General features: G+C 38.3%; 1 protein-coding gene across 4 annotated transcripts; it reads left to right on the top strand.

Moving 5' to 3' along the window:
- Positions 1 to 6421: 6421 nt before the first annotated feature.
- LOC112187476 (WAT1-related protein At5g40240) lies at positions 6422 to 8592 on the top strand. Of its 4 annotated transcripts, none has more exons than XM_024326284.2 (7): positions 6422 to 6592; positions 6770 to 6832; positions 6917 to 7030; positions 7244 to 7442; positions 7799 to 7960; positions 8047 to 8198; positions 8306 to 8592. In XM_024326284.2, exons 1-7 carry the CDS (start codon positions 6483 to 6485, stop codon positions 8463 to 8465), a joined length of 960 nt encoding a protein of 319 aa, XP_024182052.1. In that variant the 5' UTR covers positions 6422 to 6482; the 3' UTR covers positions 8466 to 8592. The 4 variants fall into 4 exon arrangements, with proteins under 4 accessions (XP_024182052.1, XP_024182051.1, XP_024182050.1 ...); XM_024326283.2 differs by having other exon boundaries at positions 6767 to 6832; XM_024326282.2 differs by having other exon boundaries at positions 6422 to 6673.
- Positions 8593 to 17976: the final 9384 nt, after the last annotated feature.

Genomic DNA, 17976 nt, shown 5'->3' with positions numbered 1-17976 from the left:
TCCTGGTCCGACTAGAAATCCCAGTCAACGCATGAATCTTGATGAGGCTAGGAAACCTGAAGGCATTAGGAGACCACATGATGACATGGGAGATATTTTGGGAGATTAAATCTGATTTTTGCATGGGAGATTACGTGGAGAATATCAAGGGAGAATTTTAAGGAAGAAAAGATTCAAAACAAGTCCAGATTCGGTCCTTAATTCCCTCAAGATATGTTGGCTGAAATTAGAGAATAAAATCTGCAATTTTAATGTGAAAATCAAGGGAATGACATTAAGGATAAAGCCATGGAGAGATTTAAGGGACAAAAGGTCCAAAATGAGTCCGGATATATTGTCTAGGTTCATGCCTAGATATTTGGCCGAAAATGGTGAATAAAATCAGATTAAATCTTGGGAAAATCAGCAATAATATATTTGGAAAGATTATGGATTTATTTTGGAGCTTTTTGATTGGTTGAGTGACATGGCAGAGCTGACATGACATTAATTCATTGGTTGGAGCTGTGTGGTGCAACTAGAAAATTCCTTAGAAATTAAATTCATGAAGCCTTGCATTCCCCTATATAAACCCCCCTATGCTACACCACAATACACGCCTCTTCATTCAGAAAATTCTCTCCATAACGTCAAGCTTTCTCTCCATCTTCTAGTTTCAAGTCTCTGCGTCTTCAAGCAAAGAGAAGAAGAGAAGAAGAAACCATGAAGCCTCCTAGCCGACATCATCCACCTTGTGTCGTGAAGCTTTGAAGCCTTGCTTTCAATATCCAAGACCAACGTTTCAAGCTTTCCACCATTCATCCTTCATAGTGTAATTCTATCTTATTCCTTGTAACCTTTTTGGTTTTCTTTGTTTTGATTTCGTATGAACTTGATTTCTAGTTGACATAAACGTTAAGGGAAAAGTTTAAAGCCTATTTATATGTTTTGAAATAAAGTTGTGATTTCTTTATGTTGATTTATATGTTGCTTATGTGAGATTGCTTGATTGATTTTGGATTACAGAAAACTTTTATATGTATGTGTTCTTTGGTGGCCAACTTAGGATATATGCATGTAATTGGAGCTAATTTAAGTAGTGAAGGCTTTGGACAAAAGTCGAAATCAATTAAGGAGGATTGCAAATAGGTGAACTTATTCATAACTAGGTTGTCCACTTTGGTTGACATCCTTTCTTTGTTCTTCATGCATTGAATGTGTTCTTGATTAGCTAGCTTTCTAGACTATGATTGCATGTTCAATAGGATTAATTTAGGTGATTTCACTTAGATTAATTATCGAAGGAAAGTAAAAAAATGGGAAATCGTTTGCTTTCTAACGTTTCACATGGTCAACTTCTTTCTCATGACATAGAAAATCAACTATAGGAATTGTGATTGGATTTCTTGCATATGATTGTGGTTTTGATCTTTGTTCCTTGCGTTCCATCCGTGTATATGTGTTTTTACATTTTATTTATTTTATTTATTTTATTTTTTATTTAATAATCCTAATTCCCCCGTATAATTTCATGTATATATTTTTATTCTTTATTTTATTTGTGTAATTAATACTTTGTACTTTTATTAATTATTTATTAGTTTTTGCAATTACAAGTGTACCCTCAATCCCCGGAATAGAACGATCTCTATTTACCATATACTAACGATGACATTTTCAGGATTAAATTATATGCTTGCTTTGAGCGTATCACATTAATCATGGGACTTCAAATAATTTCCGCATTTCAATACTCTTCACATGTTTCTCGAAAGTGGATTTAGGTAACGACTTAGTAGATAAGTCCTCTTCATTATCCTCTGATCGGATTTGATTCACTTAAATCTTTAGAAGTATTTGTTGTTGTTGATTATAAAAGAATTTAGGCGATATATGCTTGGTGTTGTCGCCCATGATGAAACCTTGCTTCATTTGTTCAATGCAAGCTGCATTATCCTTATAAATGCACGTAGGTTCATCTGTGGTATACTTCAAACCACAAGTTCCTCGAATATGTCTAATTACATATCTTAGCCATATGCAGGGGCGTAACCAGTCACAGGGCTGGTTGGGCTATAGCCCAACCCAGAATCTAGGAGAAAAAGCCCTAAGTATAGGTATTGCCCATAGTAGCCCTCTTAAGTTCGTAAGTTCCTCTTCCTCAGTTCCTCCAACCCGATTAGCTCCAGATCACCCACATAAAGGTACTTCTATTTTCTAATTTCATCTCTCCCAAGCCCCATTTATGGGTTTTTCTTGCAATTGACTGTGAGCTTTGAATTTTAGAGGCTTCAATTGAAGTATTCGGAAGACCGGAACTTCGTAAGAGATCATTGAATGGCCTGTGAGTTCTCTCTTTCTAATTCTTTGCTTAATTGCTTTGAGGTCATGAGGTGGCCGGTGGATGTTCCGGTATATCTGTGGATCAATGGATGTTTGAAATATGTGATAGGGATCACGGATGGGCTATTGATAAATGATAATCGGTATATTAGTTGCTTTGCGGTGGATTAATTGGTTTGCGGTGGCTATTGGAAGCTTGCAATATTAAATATGGATGTTTGAAATATGCAAAATTTTAATATTGGTAGATTTCTGCCGACTTAGGGAGGTCTTTATATATTCCAATATGCTATGTCCTGCTGTCCATTCTTTTGGTCATTAGAAATTTAGAATATTAGGTTGTTTATATAAATATTGTTCACTTGCTTCAGTTGCTTAGTTTTTCACCACTTGGATTATCCCATAAAGTCTATAAGACTTAATAATACCGGAGAGTTTACATCGAAGTCTTTCGTTGATTATTGCATATCCCTTGGGATTGATGCTGAACATATAGTTCCCTATGTTCACACCCAAGATTGTCTCGCAAATAGAATCTTGGTAATGCGCACCAAGTTTTTAGTTTTTGCGTGGGGTTATGCAATCTTGCATGCAGCTATGTTGGTCCCGTTGAGGCCCACTGCTACCAACCTTACTCTCCGTTACAACTGATGACTGGGTACGAACCTGATGTTTCGCACTTGCGCGCATTTAGGTATGCAGTTCTCATGCCAATTGTGCCATCACAACGTACAAAGTTGGGTCCTCAACAAAGGATGGGCATATATGTCGATTATGAGTCTCATCCATTATGTGCTCTTTAGAGCCCTTGACAGGCAATCTCTTTACCGCTAGATTTACGGATTGTCACTGTAATGAGACAGTCTTCCCGTTGTTAGGGGAGATAAGAACGTCACTGTTCCTGATGAACGGCGTGAATTAACATGAAATGTCCCCACTATGTTTCATCTTGATCCCCAAACCGCACGAAAATAGTGAAGTGCGGGCAATTCTAGATCTATAGAGTATAAGAATACAATATGCCAGACACTTTCTTTGATCTAGCAAAAGTGACGAGATCATATATACCTGCTGCAAATGTGCCTGCAAGGATAGACGTCCATGTAGGATGTGTCATCCCAGATGGACGAGGTACGAAAATGGCGGCTAACCAGTCATATGTCTCTGCCCAGAAGCGAGGTAGACAATTAGGTTCGAAGGATTCTTATCCCCAGAAGAGGATAAACTTGGCACAAATGAATCATCTTAATGTCGCAATCTCAAATCGATCCATCTTATGAGATAAATCCGGATTATGGGTCTGTCCTAGAAGAGAAGATGTTGGGGGACGCTCCAATATTTGAACCCACTCCCGAGAATAGAGAAACTCGGTAAATTTAGTGAGATTTGGAATCAGGTTGAGATTATCATCGATGATATATTAGTATTTACGGTGACCACCGAATCTATAATATGCAATGACCTCGAACCTTGCTTTGTTGATCAATATCAATGAAAAGATGACTAGCTAACAAGGAAATAAGCAATCCAAGTCAAATTAGATTCCTTAACAAAGGGAAAGGTGCTTGGACCTGTTATTCCTACACCTCCCCATGTTAAACCCGTAGAATTTAAATGGGTATTTCTAAGGAAGCGTAATGAGAAAAACGAGATAATGATACACAAGGCTTGTCTAGTGGCGCAAGAATTTTCTCAACATCCTGTGATTGATTACGAGGAGGCGTATTCTCCTGTAATAGACGTCATAACGTTCCGCTACCTTATCAGTTTGGTAGTTTCCGAAAAATTGAATATGCAGCATATAAATGTGGTCACAGCTTATCTCTATGGGGATCACAATACAAAGATATACATGAAAGTTCCTGAAGGACTTATGATACCCGATGCAAATAGTTCTAGACCACGGAACACGCTCTCCATTAGTTTTGAGGCGTTCACTTTATAGATTGAAAAAATCTACACAGAGGTGGCATAACCGTCTAAGTGAATATTTGATCGGGATGAGATATGTGAATAATAAACTATGCCCATGCGTGTTTATTAAGGAAATAAGTTTCGGGTTTGCAATTGTGCGGTCTATGTCAAAGACATGAATTTAGACATGAATTTGATTGATATTCTTAAAGAAATCAAGGAAATCGCAAAGCACCTGAAGTCAGAATTTGAGATGAAAGGCTTTGGGAAAACAAATTATTGTCTCGACCTAAAGCCAGAGGACAAGGGCATATGAAATTTTGGTCCATCAACCAAATTACATCTAGAAGATGTTAAGACGCTTTAATGAGGATAAAAGCAAGAACACCCATGGTCGTCTGAAGTCTAAAGAGAACCGTATCGTCCTGCAAATGATAACGAATAGATATTGGTGCCAAAGGTCTCATATCTAAGTGCAATAGGCGCATTATTGTACTTGACTCAATGCTCTAGATAGGACATCCCATTCGATGTGAACTTGTTAGCTAGATATAGCTCTGCGTCAACATGCCGCCACTAGAATGACATAAAAGACATTTTTCGCTACCTTAGAGGTAAGGCGGATATGGGCTTATTCTATCCCTATGCATCAAGGAATGGATCAAACCCCCTTGATCCTCAGAATGATGCTTGCCTTGTTAGATATGCTGATATAGACTATCTATCAGACCCGCACAAGGCACGTTCCCAAACTGGTTATGTCTTTACCATTGGGAATACTGGAATTTCTTGGAGGTCTATGAAATAGACAGTTGTTGCTACCTCTTCGAATCATGCTGAGATACTAGCTCTTCACGAAGCATTATGTGAATGTACATGGCTAAGAGCCGTTACAAACCATGTTCGAAGCACATGTGGACTGCATCTATCTATGAGGATAATGCTGCTTTCATAGAGCAGATAAAGACAAGTTTAATCAAAGGAGACAATACCAAACATATTGCACCGAAGTTTTCCTTCAATTAGCAACCACAGGAGCATCAGAAGATTGAAGTTAAGCAGATTTGATCTGAAGACAATCATGCAGAACCAAGTCACTACCAAAGTATACATTCCAGAAGCATGTTCAAGATATTGGTTTACGTAAACTATCTGAATTACCTAACATGTAATTTTCAGGGGGAGTCGAAATCAGGGGGAGTATCCTGAAGCATACCCACTTGACCATCGTGTACTCTTTTTGTCCTTCGTCCAGGGTTATTTTGTCCCATTGGGTTTTGTTACCTGGCAAGGTTTTAACGAGGCACATCTTTAGCATGGTCACCCCAATTATAGTACATCCTGAAGATGCTTTGATTCGACATATACGCATTTGCTCATCTTTTTCCTTCGACCACGGGTTTCTCCATTGGGTTTACCGGGTAAGGTTTTGGTGTAGCAACTCTAATGCATCCATCTCGTAGACATACTACCTACTTATGATGCTAATAGAAGACTTTACCTATCTCTGAAGTTGTGATACGACTACTCCACACTAATGCGCGTTGTGCTCTTTTTTTCCTTCGACCAAGGTTGTTTTTTTCCACAGGGTTTTTCTATTACTTGGCAAGGTTTTTGATGAGGCAACTTAGAAGCGCACAGCCTATGCAACACTATTGACATCGAATATCCAAGGGGGAGTGTTGTAAATATTTGTGGATAATCATGTAAATAGATGTTGAGTAATAGGTGTCTATCCCTATAGATTGGTGATTGAAGGTTGTAATTGTAGGAGTGATTGAATTGTAATTAAGTATTACCCTCTTGTGTACACCATGTAGTCCTATATAAGGCTCCTCATGGTAAGATGAATAACACACACATTCTACTATCTACGTCTAAACTCTCTCTCTCTCTCTCTCCCTCTCTCTCTCTCTCAAATTTTTCACTATTGTTTTACAACATAAACTGAATTATTTCCGTTTTGTCTCTAGCAAGTTGCTAAGATATGCAATAGTTGGCTTAACAAGCAAGTCCATAGTTTCCTTGACAAAGGTCCAAACCACATAAAGCCATAGAGGTAAGCCTCAAGGAAAGAGAGAGCTTGGCTGACGTAGGATGATGGGAAGTTAGGAACATTAGGGAAAGCAAGATAAATTGGTCCACCAACCATTTATAAAAATACTTCCTTGAAGTCTTCTAATAATTAAGAAAAAGTCTTCCTCAAGAAATTTAAGAGAGAGAGAGAGAGAGAGAGAGAGAGAGAGATGGCAGGGAGGTCCTGTTACAGAGATGTGTTGCCCTTTACAGCCATGGTTACAGTGGAGATCACCAATGTTGGCTTAAACATCTTATTCAAGTCAGCAACCTCAAAAGGGTTGAGTAACTATGTCTTCATTGTCTACTCTTATGCATTTGCCACTGTTCTTCTTCTCCCTCTTCCTTTCATTTTTCCCAGGTGCTAATCCATATATTTTACTCTGTTAATATTTCACCGCAACCTGACATATTCGCCCCAATCTATTTTCTTATTTACATATTTTATATGCAGCAGAACAAGGCTTCCTCCATTCAAGCTCTCTCTTCTCGTTAAAGCTTTCCTACTTGGATTGATCGGGTACGAAAACTATTACTTGAACACGAAGCTAGGTACCCTGTTCTTCTTAAAGTTAAAAGTGATTGCATATGTTTGATCAAGCAGGTTTGTGGCAAATTTATGTGCATATAAAGGTATAGATTACGGTTCACCAACTCTTGCTTCAGCTATGAGCAACCTCTCTCCGGCTTTTACATTCATACTTGCCGTCATCTTCAGGTGAATACCACTTGTTTTTCTCCTAATTTTTGTGAACCTGGACCATAGAATCAACCTGGACCAGAGCACTGCTAAATTAGCCTAGTTTTGTATTCTTTGATTGATTAAGACATAGATATTTTGTGCATTAATTTTTGTTTCTCCTTGTGTAAAGCAACTTCTAATGTAATTGGGTGTGCATTTGTTTGTTGGGGATATATGCACCAATAAAAGAATGGAAAGGCTGAGTGTGAGAAGCATCAGCACCCAAGCCAAAGTCATGGGTACTTTAGTGTCAATATCAGGTGCTCTAGTGGTAGTTCTCTATAGAGGCCCAACAGTTCTATCCAATACATCAGAAAAGGATTGGGTAAAAAGTGGCATATTACTTACTGTTGGGTACCTTCTGTTCTCTACCTGGTCAATCCTTCAGGTAATTTCCACAAGCCTAGTAATACATTAACTTTTCGCAATCAAGGTCTCGTACTTTAGTTCAGCTCGCGATCAACTTCAGTTTGTCATATCCATCACATGAAGAGACGAAAAGATCCTGGATTTTGAGGTAAGAGTAATGTTTAATTACAACCTACTGACGTTCATCCCAGATCATATCTATCATTTTGATCGATTGAAGTTGATAGCAAGTGTGACTAAACTTCTGGACCTTGATTATCAAAAGTAGAACTACATTAACCAAAGCAGAAAACCAGGTAAAATGTTGTATTCCTTAAATAATTTCAAACTGGTTCCAGTCATATTGGTCATGAATTCTGTAGCATGTTGTTACAGACACATATCATGAAGACATACCCGGCTGAGCTAGTTTTGGCACTGTTATACAACTTGTTTGGAACAATTGTATCAGCACCAGTGTGTGTACTAATAGCTGAAACAAAGTTAAGTGCCTGGAGACTAAGGCCTGGGGTAGCATTGGCTGCCATTATATACTCGGTAAGAAACTAATCTGATTGAGGACTATCGTACACATTGATGATGCTTCTAGCTAATGGTAATGTGGAATTAATTATGGATTATAGGGGATCTTTAGTACAGCCTTGAGCACCCTTGTTAAGACATGGAGCCTGAACTTGAAAGGTCCTGTGTATGTATCAATCTTCAGTCCATTGTCAATTGTCATTGCTGCTGCATCCAGTGTCATATTCCTCGGTGATAATCTCTTTCTCGGCAGGTATTGCTCGCTCTCTCCTTAGTGTTATTACTTCTTTTTTTCAAGAATCTAATCAACTATATAAGAAGAAAAGAAGCTGCAATTAATGTTGATACCTAAATTTGCAGTGTTGTTGGAGCTGTAATGATAAGCATAGGGTTTTATGGGGTAATATGGGGACAGGCAAAGGAAGAAGAAATGAAAGATCAAGACTATGGCTTTGATAGCTTGAGAGGATTACATAGTGGTAAGGCACCATTATTGGAAACCTACAAAGTTGAAACTTGAAAGTATGTAACATTATGTGTAGATACAAATGTTCATTAGATTTGATTCAGCAACAAGGTGTAAGGTTATTTTCAAGAACAAATTACATCCAAAACATAAACAAGCCCAAAATCTTCCTTACCAGAAACAGTAAGTCCAAACTACAACCTGTATCAGCACCTGAATGGTTTCATGGCAGAACAAACTTGAGTTACGTACGTGCTCAGACTGAAGGCCTTGAGTACCTTTTTTATTATTATTATTTTTTTTGTAAATGCAAACAAAAAATGTATTCTGTTGTAAATGATAATGCCTATTCATGCAATAGGTATTGCTTAATGTATGCGATTGACAGACTCGTAATGTATGCGATTGACATACTTGTAATGTGCGATTGATTAGTATAGCTATTATGTATTGCCTTTTGTATACATGATGTAACCCTATATAAACCTCATGGTGAGATGAATACAATACAATTATCCAATTCTCTACAACACGTTACCAGCACGATACTCTAACCCAAGCCCTAGCCAGAAAAAAAAAAACCCCTAACACCCTAAATTTCTTTCACCAAAAACGGCCGCAAGCTCCTAGCCCTTGCTAGCCATACCGTGTGCTGCTCCTGCAGCTCTTAAGCACCCGTGTGCCTCCTACTACCCCTGCAACATCGTCGCACCCAATGAAATATGATGTCTAGGAAAGTCATTAAGATTAATAGTACTTAAGAGAGCCTCACTCCACCAACATCTCTCTCTACTTTCCTAATCATATTTAATTGGAGTTACCAAATGGATAGAGTGACTACAATGTGTCTTAGTTTTTTTTTTTTTTTTTTATCCCCACCCCTCCCCACCCATGATGGGGCTCGAACTCCTGACCTCCCAAATGAGAGTTCAGAGCCTTACCACCCCACCAACACACACACACCAATGTGTCTTAGTTTGATTTTATTTTGGATTAGACTTTTTGGGACCTTTGATGTAATCATTAGCTATCTTTATTAATAGATTATCGTATTATTATTCGATGTCATGGACATGTTTTAAATCCGAACTTTATTATTTTTCAGTATGTTTCCTGGAGAGTTGGAATGCCTCGTTGATAGTGGCATCACACACACTATATTGCGACATAGACAACTATTTCTATGGATGACGCCTAGTCTATCTTCTGTGACTAGGATGGCTGGACCATCACAATTGATTCATGGTCAAGGACCAACTCAATTTATGTTGTCAAATGGCACAAGTATTAATGTCATCGAAGCTCTATATGCTCCTAGGGCTGGAAGTACCCTATTGAGTTTTAAAGATATAAGAGCCAATGGTTTTCATGTGGAAACACATTGTGAGAATGGACAAGAGTTCGTTTGCATCACCTCTAATGATTACGGACATAAACGAGTATTAGAGAAACTTATGTGTCGATCTAGTGGGTTGTATGCAACTATTATTCGAATTATTGAATCCAACCATGTCATGAGAGATGACTTATGAGATTCTGACACATATAGGCTTTGGCATGACCTTTTGGGATACCCAGGTCGTGATATGATAATCCGTATATTAAAGACTTCACACGATTTTTCAAAACGAAAAGAAGTCAGAACCAAATTCAATCCAAGGTAGGGCTGGCGCCGCCTACCCCCTGCTGCCCAAAAGTGGTATTGACGCCACCAATACCTCGTTGGTTCCTTTTTCTACTTCTAAAGACAATTGTGACTTTGTGGCTCAACCGGATACTTCCCTGGTTGCTTCTAAAGCCCATCTTTCGTTTTGCAAAGCCTGCTCTTTAGCAAAATTAGGATCGAGACCATCCTATGCAAAGAACACTAAAGAAAATATTCCATTCTTACAAAGAATCCAAGGTGATATTTGTGGACCTATTCAACCAACTTGCGGACCATTTAGATATTTTATGGTGTTGGTTGATGCATCGACACGATGGTCACATGTCATGCTATTGTCCACAAGAAATGCTGCATTTGCTAAACTCCTAGCACAAATCATTAAATTAACGGCTCACCACCCTGATCATCCCATTAAGTCAATTCGTCTTGACAATACTAGAGAGTTTACATCAAAAACGTTTGATGACTATTGCATGTCCATTGGAATTGAGGTTGAACACCATGTTCCTCATGTTCACACCTAAAATGGTCTCGCAGAAGCTGCCATTAAAAGACTTCAAATGGTCGCTAGAGCATTGGTTATGCGCACCAATCTCCCTGTTTCTGCTTGGAGCTATGCAATATTGCTTGAAGCTGTGCTAATTCGTCTGAGGCCTACTGCTACTCAACCCTTTTCTGCGTCCCAGATGGTTACTGGATATGAGCCTGATGTCTCACACTTACGCATATTTGGGTGTACAGTTTATGTGCCAATTGCGCATCCACAGCGCACCAAAATGGGTCCTCAAAGACGATTAGGCATTTATGTTGGATATGACTCTCCAAACATTATCCGCTACTTAGAACCCTTGACAGGCGATCTATTTACCGCTAGATTTGCGGATTGTCACTTTGATGAGACAGTCTTCCCGTCGTTAGGGGGAGATAGGAACAATAATGTTCAACATGAACGACAGGAATTGTCGTGGTCTGTTCCCACTTCGTCTCATCTTGATCACCAAACCGCACAGTTCGAAATTGAAGTGCGGAGAATTCTCAATCTTCAGAACTTAGCATACTCTATGCCTGATGCGTTTTCTGATATCGCTAAAGTGACAAGATCACATATACCTGCTGCAAACGTGCCTGCAAGGATTGATGTCCCTAAAAATCATGGACATGGCGCCACCCCTAGGGGCATTGAGCATGGCGCCTCCACCACTAATAGTGATGGCAATGTGGCCTAAGCCGGGCTCCCACCAAGGAAACATGGGAAGCCCAAAGGTTCGATGGATTCTCGGCCGAGAAAGAAAGCGAGTTTGGCACAGAAAGATCCATTTTTCATTGACATAAATAACCCGTCTCATGAAGATATTCCAGATTATGGTTATGTCCAAGAAACATCATTGGGGGACGTCCAATGTTAGAACCAATTCGATAGAATAGGGAGATCTCCATGACTTACACTAGTGTACATGAGACTTTGAATTGAGATTCTATTATCCTTGATGATGTGTTTGCATATTATATTGCTCAAGGAATTATAGAACACGATGATATCGAACCTCGCTCCGTTGAGGAATGTCAACGAAGAGCAAACTGGCCAAAATGGAAAGATGAGATTCAGGTTGAATTGGATTCACTAACAAAGAGACAGTTATTTGGGCTTATAACGCTGACACCCCCAAGTACAATGTTAGAACCAATTCCAGAGAATAGGGAAATCTCCATGAATTACACTAGTGTACATGAGACATTGAATCGAGATTCTATTATCCTTGATGATGTGTTTGCATATTCTATTGCTCAAGGAATTATAGAACACGATGATATCGAACCTCGCTTTGTTGAGGAATGTCAACGAAGAGCAAACTGGCCAAAATGGAAAGATGCGATCCAGGTTGAATTGGATTCACTAACAAAAAGACAGGTATTTGGGCTTATAATGCTGACACCCCCAAGTATAAAGCATGTTTGCCATAAATGGGTCTTTGTTAGAAAGCATAATGAGAAAAATAAGGTTGTTAGATACAAAGCCCGCCTTGTGGCGCAAGGTTTCTCACAACGCCCTGGAATCGACTACGAGGAGACATATTCTCCAGTAATTGACGTTATAACGTTCCGCTACGTTGTCAGTTTGGTAGTTTCTGAAAAACTTGACATGCAGCTTATGAATGTGGTTACAGCATATCTCTATGGGGATATAGATTCAGAGACATATATGAAGGTTCCAGATGGACTTCAATTACCCAAGTCAAATGGCTCTAAACCACGGAGCGCGTTTTCAATAAGATTGAGACGCTCACTATATGGATTGAAACAATACGGACGGATGTGATATAACCGTCTAAGTGACTACTTGATTAGGAAGGGATATGTCAACAATGAAATATGCCCATGCGTGTTTATAAAGAGGACAAGTTCCGAATTTGCAATTGTAGCAGTTTATGTCGATGACATGAACCTAATTGGAACTCTAGATGAGTTAAAGGAAACTGCTAAGTACTTGAAATCCGAATTTGAGATGAAAAATCTTGGGAAAACACGGTTTTGCCTCGGACTTGAACTCGAGCACCGTAGTGATGGGATTATGATCCATCAGTTAGCATATACTCAAAAATTACTAAGGTGTTTTAATGAAGGTAAAGCAAAGCCTGTGAGTACTCCCATGATTGGTCGTAGTCTTGAGCCTGAAAAAGATCTGTTTCGTCCAAGGGATGAGGACGAAGACTTATTAGAGGCTGAAGTGCCCTATCTAAGTGCAATAGGCGCATTATTGTACTTAGCTCAATGCACAAAACCGGACATCTCATTCATAGTGAACTTGTTAGCTCGACACAGTTCTGCGCCAACACGCCTCCATTGGATTGGCATAAAGACAATCTTTCGATACTTGAGAGGTACGATTGATATGGGCTTGTTCTATCCCTACAGAGAGAAAATAAATAACGGAAGTGTGGGATCGGACTCCACAAGGCAAAACTCCACCTTCTGTGCTCCTCCTCCCTTCCATCAAAATGACAACGATGTCTTGATGGGTTTTGCTGATGCAGAGTATCTCTCTGACCCTCACAAAGGTCGCTCCCAAACGGGTTGTGTCTTTACCATGAGAAGCACTGCGATATCTTGGAGGTCTACAAAGCAGACCCTTGTTGCTACTTCCTCAAATCATGCAGAGATTATCGCTCTACATGAAGTTGTGCGAGAATGCATATGGCTAAGGTCTGTAGTTAGACACATTCGAGGAACTTGTGGTTTGAAGTCTACCACAGATGAACCTACATGCATTTATGAAGATAATGCAGCTTGTATTGAGCAAATGAAGTTAGGTTTCATCAATGGTGACAACACCAAGCATACATCGCCTAAGTGCTTTTACAATCAGCAACAACAAACACTTCTAAATATTGAAGTGAATCAAATCCGTTCAGAGGATAATGTAGCGGACTTGTTTACCAAGTCGTTACCTAAATCCATCTTCTAAAAATATGTGAAGAGCATCAGATTAAGAAAGTTATCCGAACTACCATAATTGTAGAAATCAGGGGGAGACCTTGACATCAAGGGGAGGTATAATGTCTACATGTTTGATCTCGAAGAGTGAAGGACGTGTTGTGCTCTTTTTGCCCTTCGACCAGGGTTATTTTTGTCCCACAGGGTTTTTGTTACCTGACAAGGTTTTTAGTGAGGCAACGATCAAAACGTCATTACCAAGTTTGAGCGGCACAAGGGAGAGTGTGGAAGGATGTCGAGTACTCCACATTCACGTGCGTTGTGCTCTTTTTCTCTTTCGACCAAGGTTGTTTTTTTCCCACATGGTTTTTATTACTTGGCAAGGTTTTTGACGAAGCAACTTAGAAGCGCATAGCAGAGGCAACACTATTGACATGGAATATCCAAGGGGGAGTGTTGTAAATGATAATGACTATTCATGCAATAGGTATTGCTTAATGTATGCGATTGACAGACTAGTAATGTATGCGATTGACAGACTCGTAATGTATGCGATTGACATACTTGTAATGTGCGATTGATTAGTATAGCTATTATGTATTGCCTTTTGTATACATGATGTAACCCTATATAAACCTCATGGTGAGATGAATACAATACAATTATCCAATTCTCTACAACATATTCAATAAAATCAAAATACCACAAACGCTTCTAATCCATGATACAAAATATCAACCAAAGATATTTTCAATAGAAAAATAATAATAATAAAAATAAAAAGAAGAAGCAAAAACAGTTGCCTTCTTGACAACGAAAACAACAAAAACTAGTTTAGCTGATGACAATATCTTGAGTAACTTCAGAAACCTTTCAACTTGTTTTCGACATAAAATGCGGTCTTGACCACTCGTCCATCAAATTCGGCATTGAAGTGACCAAATCCTTCACTTTTTTTTTAAATAGAGGATTAGGCTATATTAACCTCTTAATTATTAGTGATCATTGCGTGAAGTCCCTACCCTTCTCGTAAGAGGAAAGGACCGCTACACCCGGGAACTCTCCACCCGTCCTTCGTTTTATATTATTAAAAAAAATGAACCAAAACCAAAACATATCCCAATAGAAAAGAATACAATGCCACAAGTTTTGAATGACAACAGTTTTAATCTTAAGAAACTGAATTGAAAACTACTACGGCCTCCCAAAAAGAAAAACCCAAGAGCAACTAATCTTCTCCAGCCAATAATATAGCAGCAAAAGAGGAAAGCAGCCGGAACAACATGCCATCTCTAGAACACGGATCCCAAGAGGTATGAAAGAGGTTGATGTAATTAGAAGTTACCAGCACAGCAATCTCCATACGAGTACCAACTAATTGGAAACCATAATTGTAGAGAGAAAGATAATACCATTGGCCCATTGCCATCATATCTCCTCGTTAAGATAAGATATATTGATGTCTGCCTAATGACATCGAAAGAGAGAGAACGAAATCTGCCCCAACATATTGTTGTGTTAGCACTATTTATATCTAGCAAATCAAAGCCTACCAACAGGCTTTGCAGTTGAGGAGTTTCAAACGAAAATGTGTTTTTGGAGGGACTTGAATTTAGCTAGATCTATAGTAGATATCATAAATGACCACTCAACTTTTACATGTTGGATACTTTTTTTAGGAAAATAGATAATTTCATTCATTTATCCATAGTCAGAAGGCACGTACATCAAATGTTGTCTTACACTAGAGTCATAAATGGTATAAGCAATCAAGCAAAGGACATGTGACCTTCACTGCTAACACTTTCGCTCACTTGTTGGGCCTAACAACAAGAAATAAAATCTTCCCTACCAACTTCCCATGAATTAGTAACCTAACCGCCTAGAAACCTCAATTGGTGTACAATTAGAGAAACTAAGATGAAAGTAGTAGAAGACTCAACTTCTAGTATTAGGCAAGGAAAACCTGGAAAAGCCTAAAGCTTTCCCTTGCCCTTGTCTCTAGGGCTGGGATCAGTACCAGTAACTGCAGGGTAAGAGCGTCACAAAGTAGCGACATTCAGCTTCTTGCCAGGGCAATGATTCTTGTTCCTACTCCCAAGTAGCTTGGCCGACTTCTTCTTCAACATCCCCAAAGTGACATCCATCCAGTCATGAAGAAAGTGAGCCTCGAAGGCCTCAGGGTTGACCGGTCAGTAGGTCAGAGGCTTCCCAATCAGAAAAGATTTGGAAGACAGACAAACAGGGCCACCACCAATTCTCCCCAGATCAGGAGCCCTACCTCCCTCTGCAAGTGCAAGGGAGGCAGCACAGCTAGCGGTGATAGCATTAATGGAGGCCATGTGGTTGAGTGAGGGTTGAGGGTGAGAGATGTAGAAAAGAAAACTAGGAGAAGAAGAGGCGAGGGCGCCGTAGAGAGCCAGGGTGAGAGAGAAAATCTCTCCTAGGGTTTTTTTCCTTCTAATCTCAACATATTAGCATACCTCCTCACATGTTCGATACTTTGATTATTCACTTTTTAAATATATTACTTTGATCACTTAACTTTAACTATGTTATTCACTTTAATCACTCTGTTATTTTTTTGTTAAAAAAAAATCTTTTTAGCCACAACATTAAAGATATTTTCATCCAACCAGTGTGAAAAACTGAGAAATCTGAACTGGATTGATTAGTCACTTCTCAAAGTGAGATTTTGACTAAATTACCCTCTAAAAATGCATATTTGCAAAAATATCTTCTATCTAACTGAGATTTTGACAGATGATTTAGTAAATCAACTAAAGTGATTGACAAAGTTATAGTTGAGTGATCAAAATGATATATTTAAAAAGTTAGTTATCAAAATGTCGAATGAGTAATACACTAATACTTGAGTGATCATTTGTGATATTCTCTTCTAGATCTATGTCAAATGGATAGTATAACACACCCTTTATAAGGAAATCTGCAATTTTTTTTTATTGAGATTTTGTTGTATGAGTTATAACTTATAAGGAAGTTGTTATGATTTACGACCTTGTGAGACCCAATATCATGAATATTTTAACACTATTTTTTTTTTTATCTGAAGTTCAGAGTACGAAGTTTGGAAACCATTAAAAAGTCATACATATATAAAAATGTGGAAACTAAAGTTTGAGCCCGGAGCCCCAAAACAAATGTTTGATGCCTAGGGCCTAGAAAGTCTTTGAGCTATGTGTGATCACGATAAAAATAAATAAATAAATACATTTTTATAGGTAGTCGAGTTTGTAAGAGCATTCAGGAGAGGTAACTTACACCTAGGTTTGAGTCCTACAAAACTTGATTGAAGTTAAATCTCAATTTATTTTTGGTGGTAAGGTGGAATGAAGCGTTCTGACATGACCCCTAAAACACGAATTTGTCTCTGAGCCTTGATTACCTTTGACAATAATCTCGATGAAGAAAAAAAAAACGGATGCCTAAATGTAACCATATTTTCAAAAGTCTCAAATGGGATATACTGTTTTCAAGGAAAAAAAATCATCGGTAGCAGGTTTTCATAAGGAAGAAAAAAAAAGGCTTACATAATTGTCACCACAAAAGTCTTCATAAACACTAATCTTTGCCCGACGAATCGCTGGTAAAACCACTCATAAAATAAACAATTGACGACGGATAAAAATCATCGGAAAAACCTCCCATAAAAATTATAAAATAAAATAAACACCGACGACAAATGTGTCTTCCACTTTCATTAATTATTTAATTGAGATGATCACATTAATTATTTAAATGTGTCTTCCACTAGAATCAGGTAAGCAGTGTACTATTGGGTCTTGAACGGACCATACAAACGCAAGTAAGAAGGGACACACAACGCATTATTGAAGGATTTGAAGTTCAACTTGCGTGTATCCCCTATAATTGAGATTGACATCCCTAAATTATTATATCAAAGATCCTTTTCACACCTACTAATATGATATTATGATACTAAGATGCAGGACTGTTTTTTTTTTTTTTTTTTAGTAAAAAACAATAATTTTATCTATCATTGGTAACATTATAAAGAGATGAGTGATATCTAAATATAAGTCTCCTACATATAACCTTAAATTTACATACGCATATTCGCTTAAAAATATAAAAAAATTTACTGAGTACAAAGTAAAATCAAAATCCAATAGTCTAATTTAACTGTGTAATTATGATCGCTATTCAAAACTAATGAATGACGTAGGACTCCATTAATAACACATAATCATGAAAACTCATAAATTGCTTGTACCAAACTACCCCCTAATCAAAGAGCCGCATACACATACTTTTTGTTGCATATCTTTAAATCTTGTAAAAAGAAGAAAGACAAAACCCAATTGTCCAATCGTAAGACCACATTACACTCCTCATTCTCCCATCGTTGTCAAGCTATCCCCTCACCACCTAGCTAGCTACATTCACCCCTAAGCCATTATAAATTATAATGCTGCTTTGTTATCT

The sequence above is a fragment of the Rosa chinensis genome, chromosome 2 (genome assembly GCF_002994745.2).
Source record: "Rosa chinensis cultivar Old Blush chromosome 2, RchiOBHm-V2, whole genome shotgun sequence".
Lineage (NCBI taxonomy): Eukaryota > Viridiplantae > Streptophyta > Magnoliopsida > Rosales > Rosaceae > Rosa > Rosa chinensis.
Note: the sequence above shows the minus strand (reverse complement) of the source record. Positions and strands in the feature narration are given on the sequence as shown.

What these genes read in the sequence shown, in the direction of transcription:
- LOC112187476 (XM_024326281.2), top strand. Translation starts at nt 6,483, where the DNA reads ATGGCAGGGAGGTCCTGTTACAGAGATGTGTTGCCCTTTACAGCCATG. An exon ending in CTACCTGGTCAATCCTTCAG is followed by an intron (nt 7,443 to 7,798) that starts GTAATTTCCACA and finishes ATGTTGTTACAG; the next exon opens with ACACATATCATGAAGACATA. An exon ending in TGGCTGCCATTATATACTCG is followed by an intron (nt 7,961 to 8,046) that starts GTAAGAAACTAA and finishes TATGGATTATAG; the next exon opens with GGGATCTTTAGTACAGCCTT.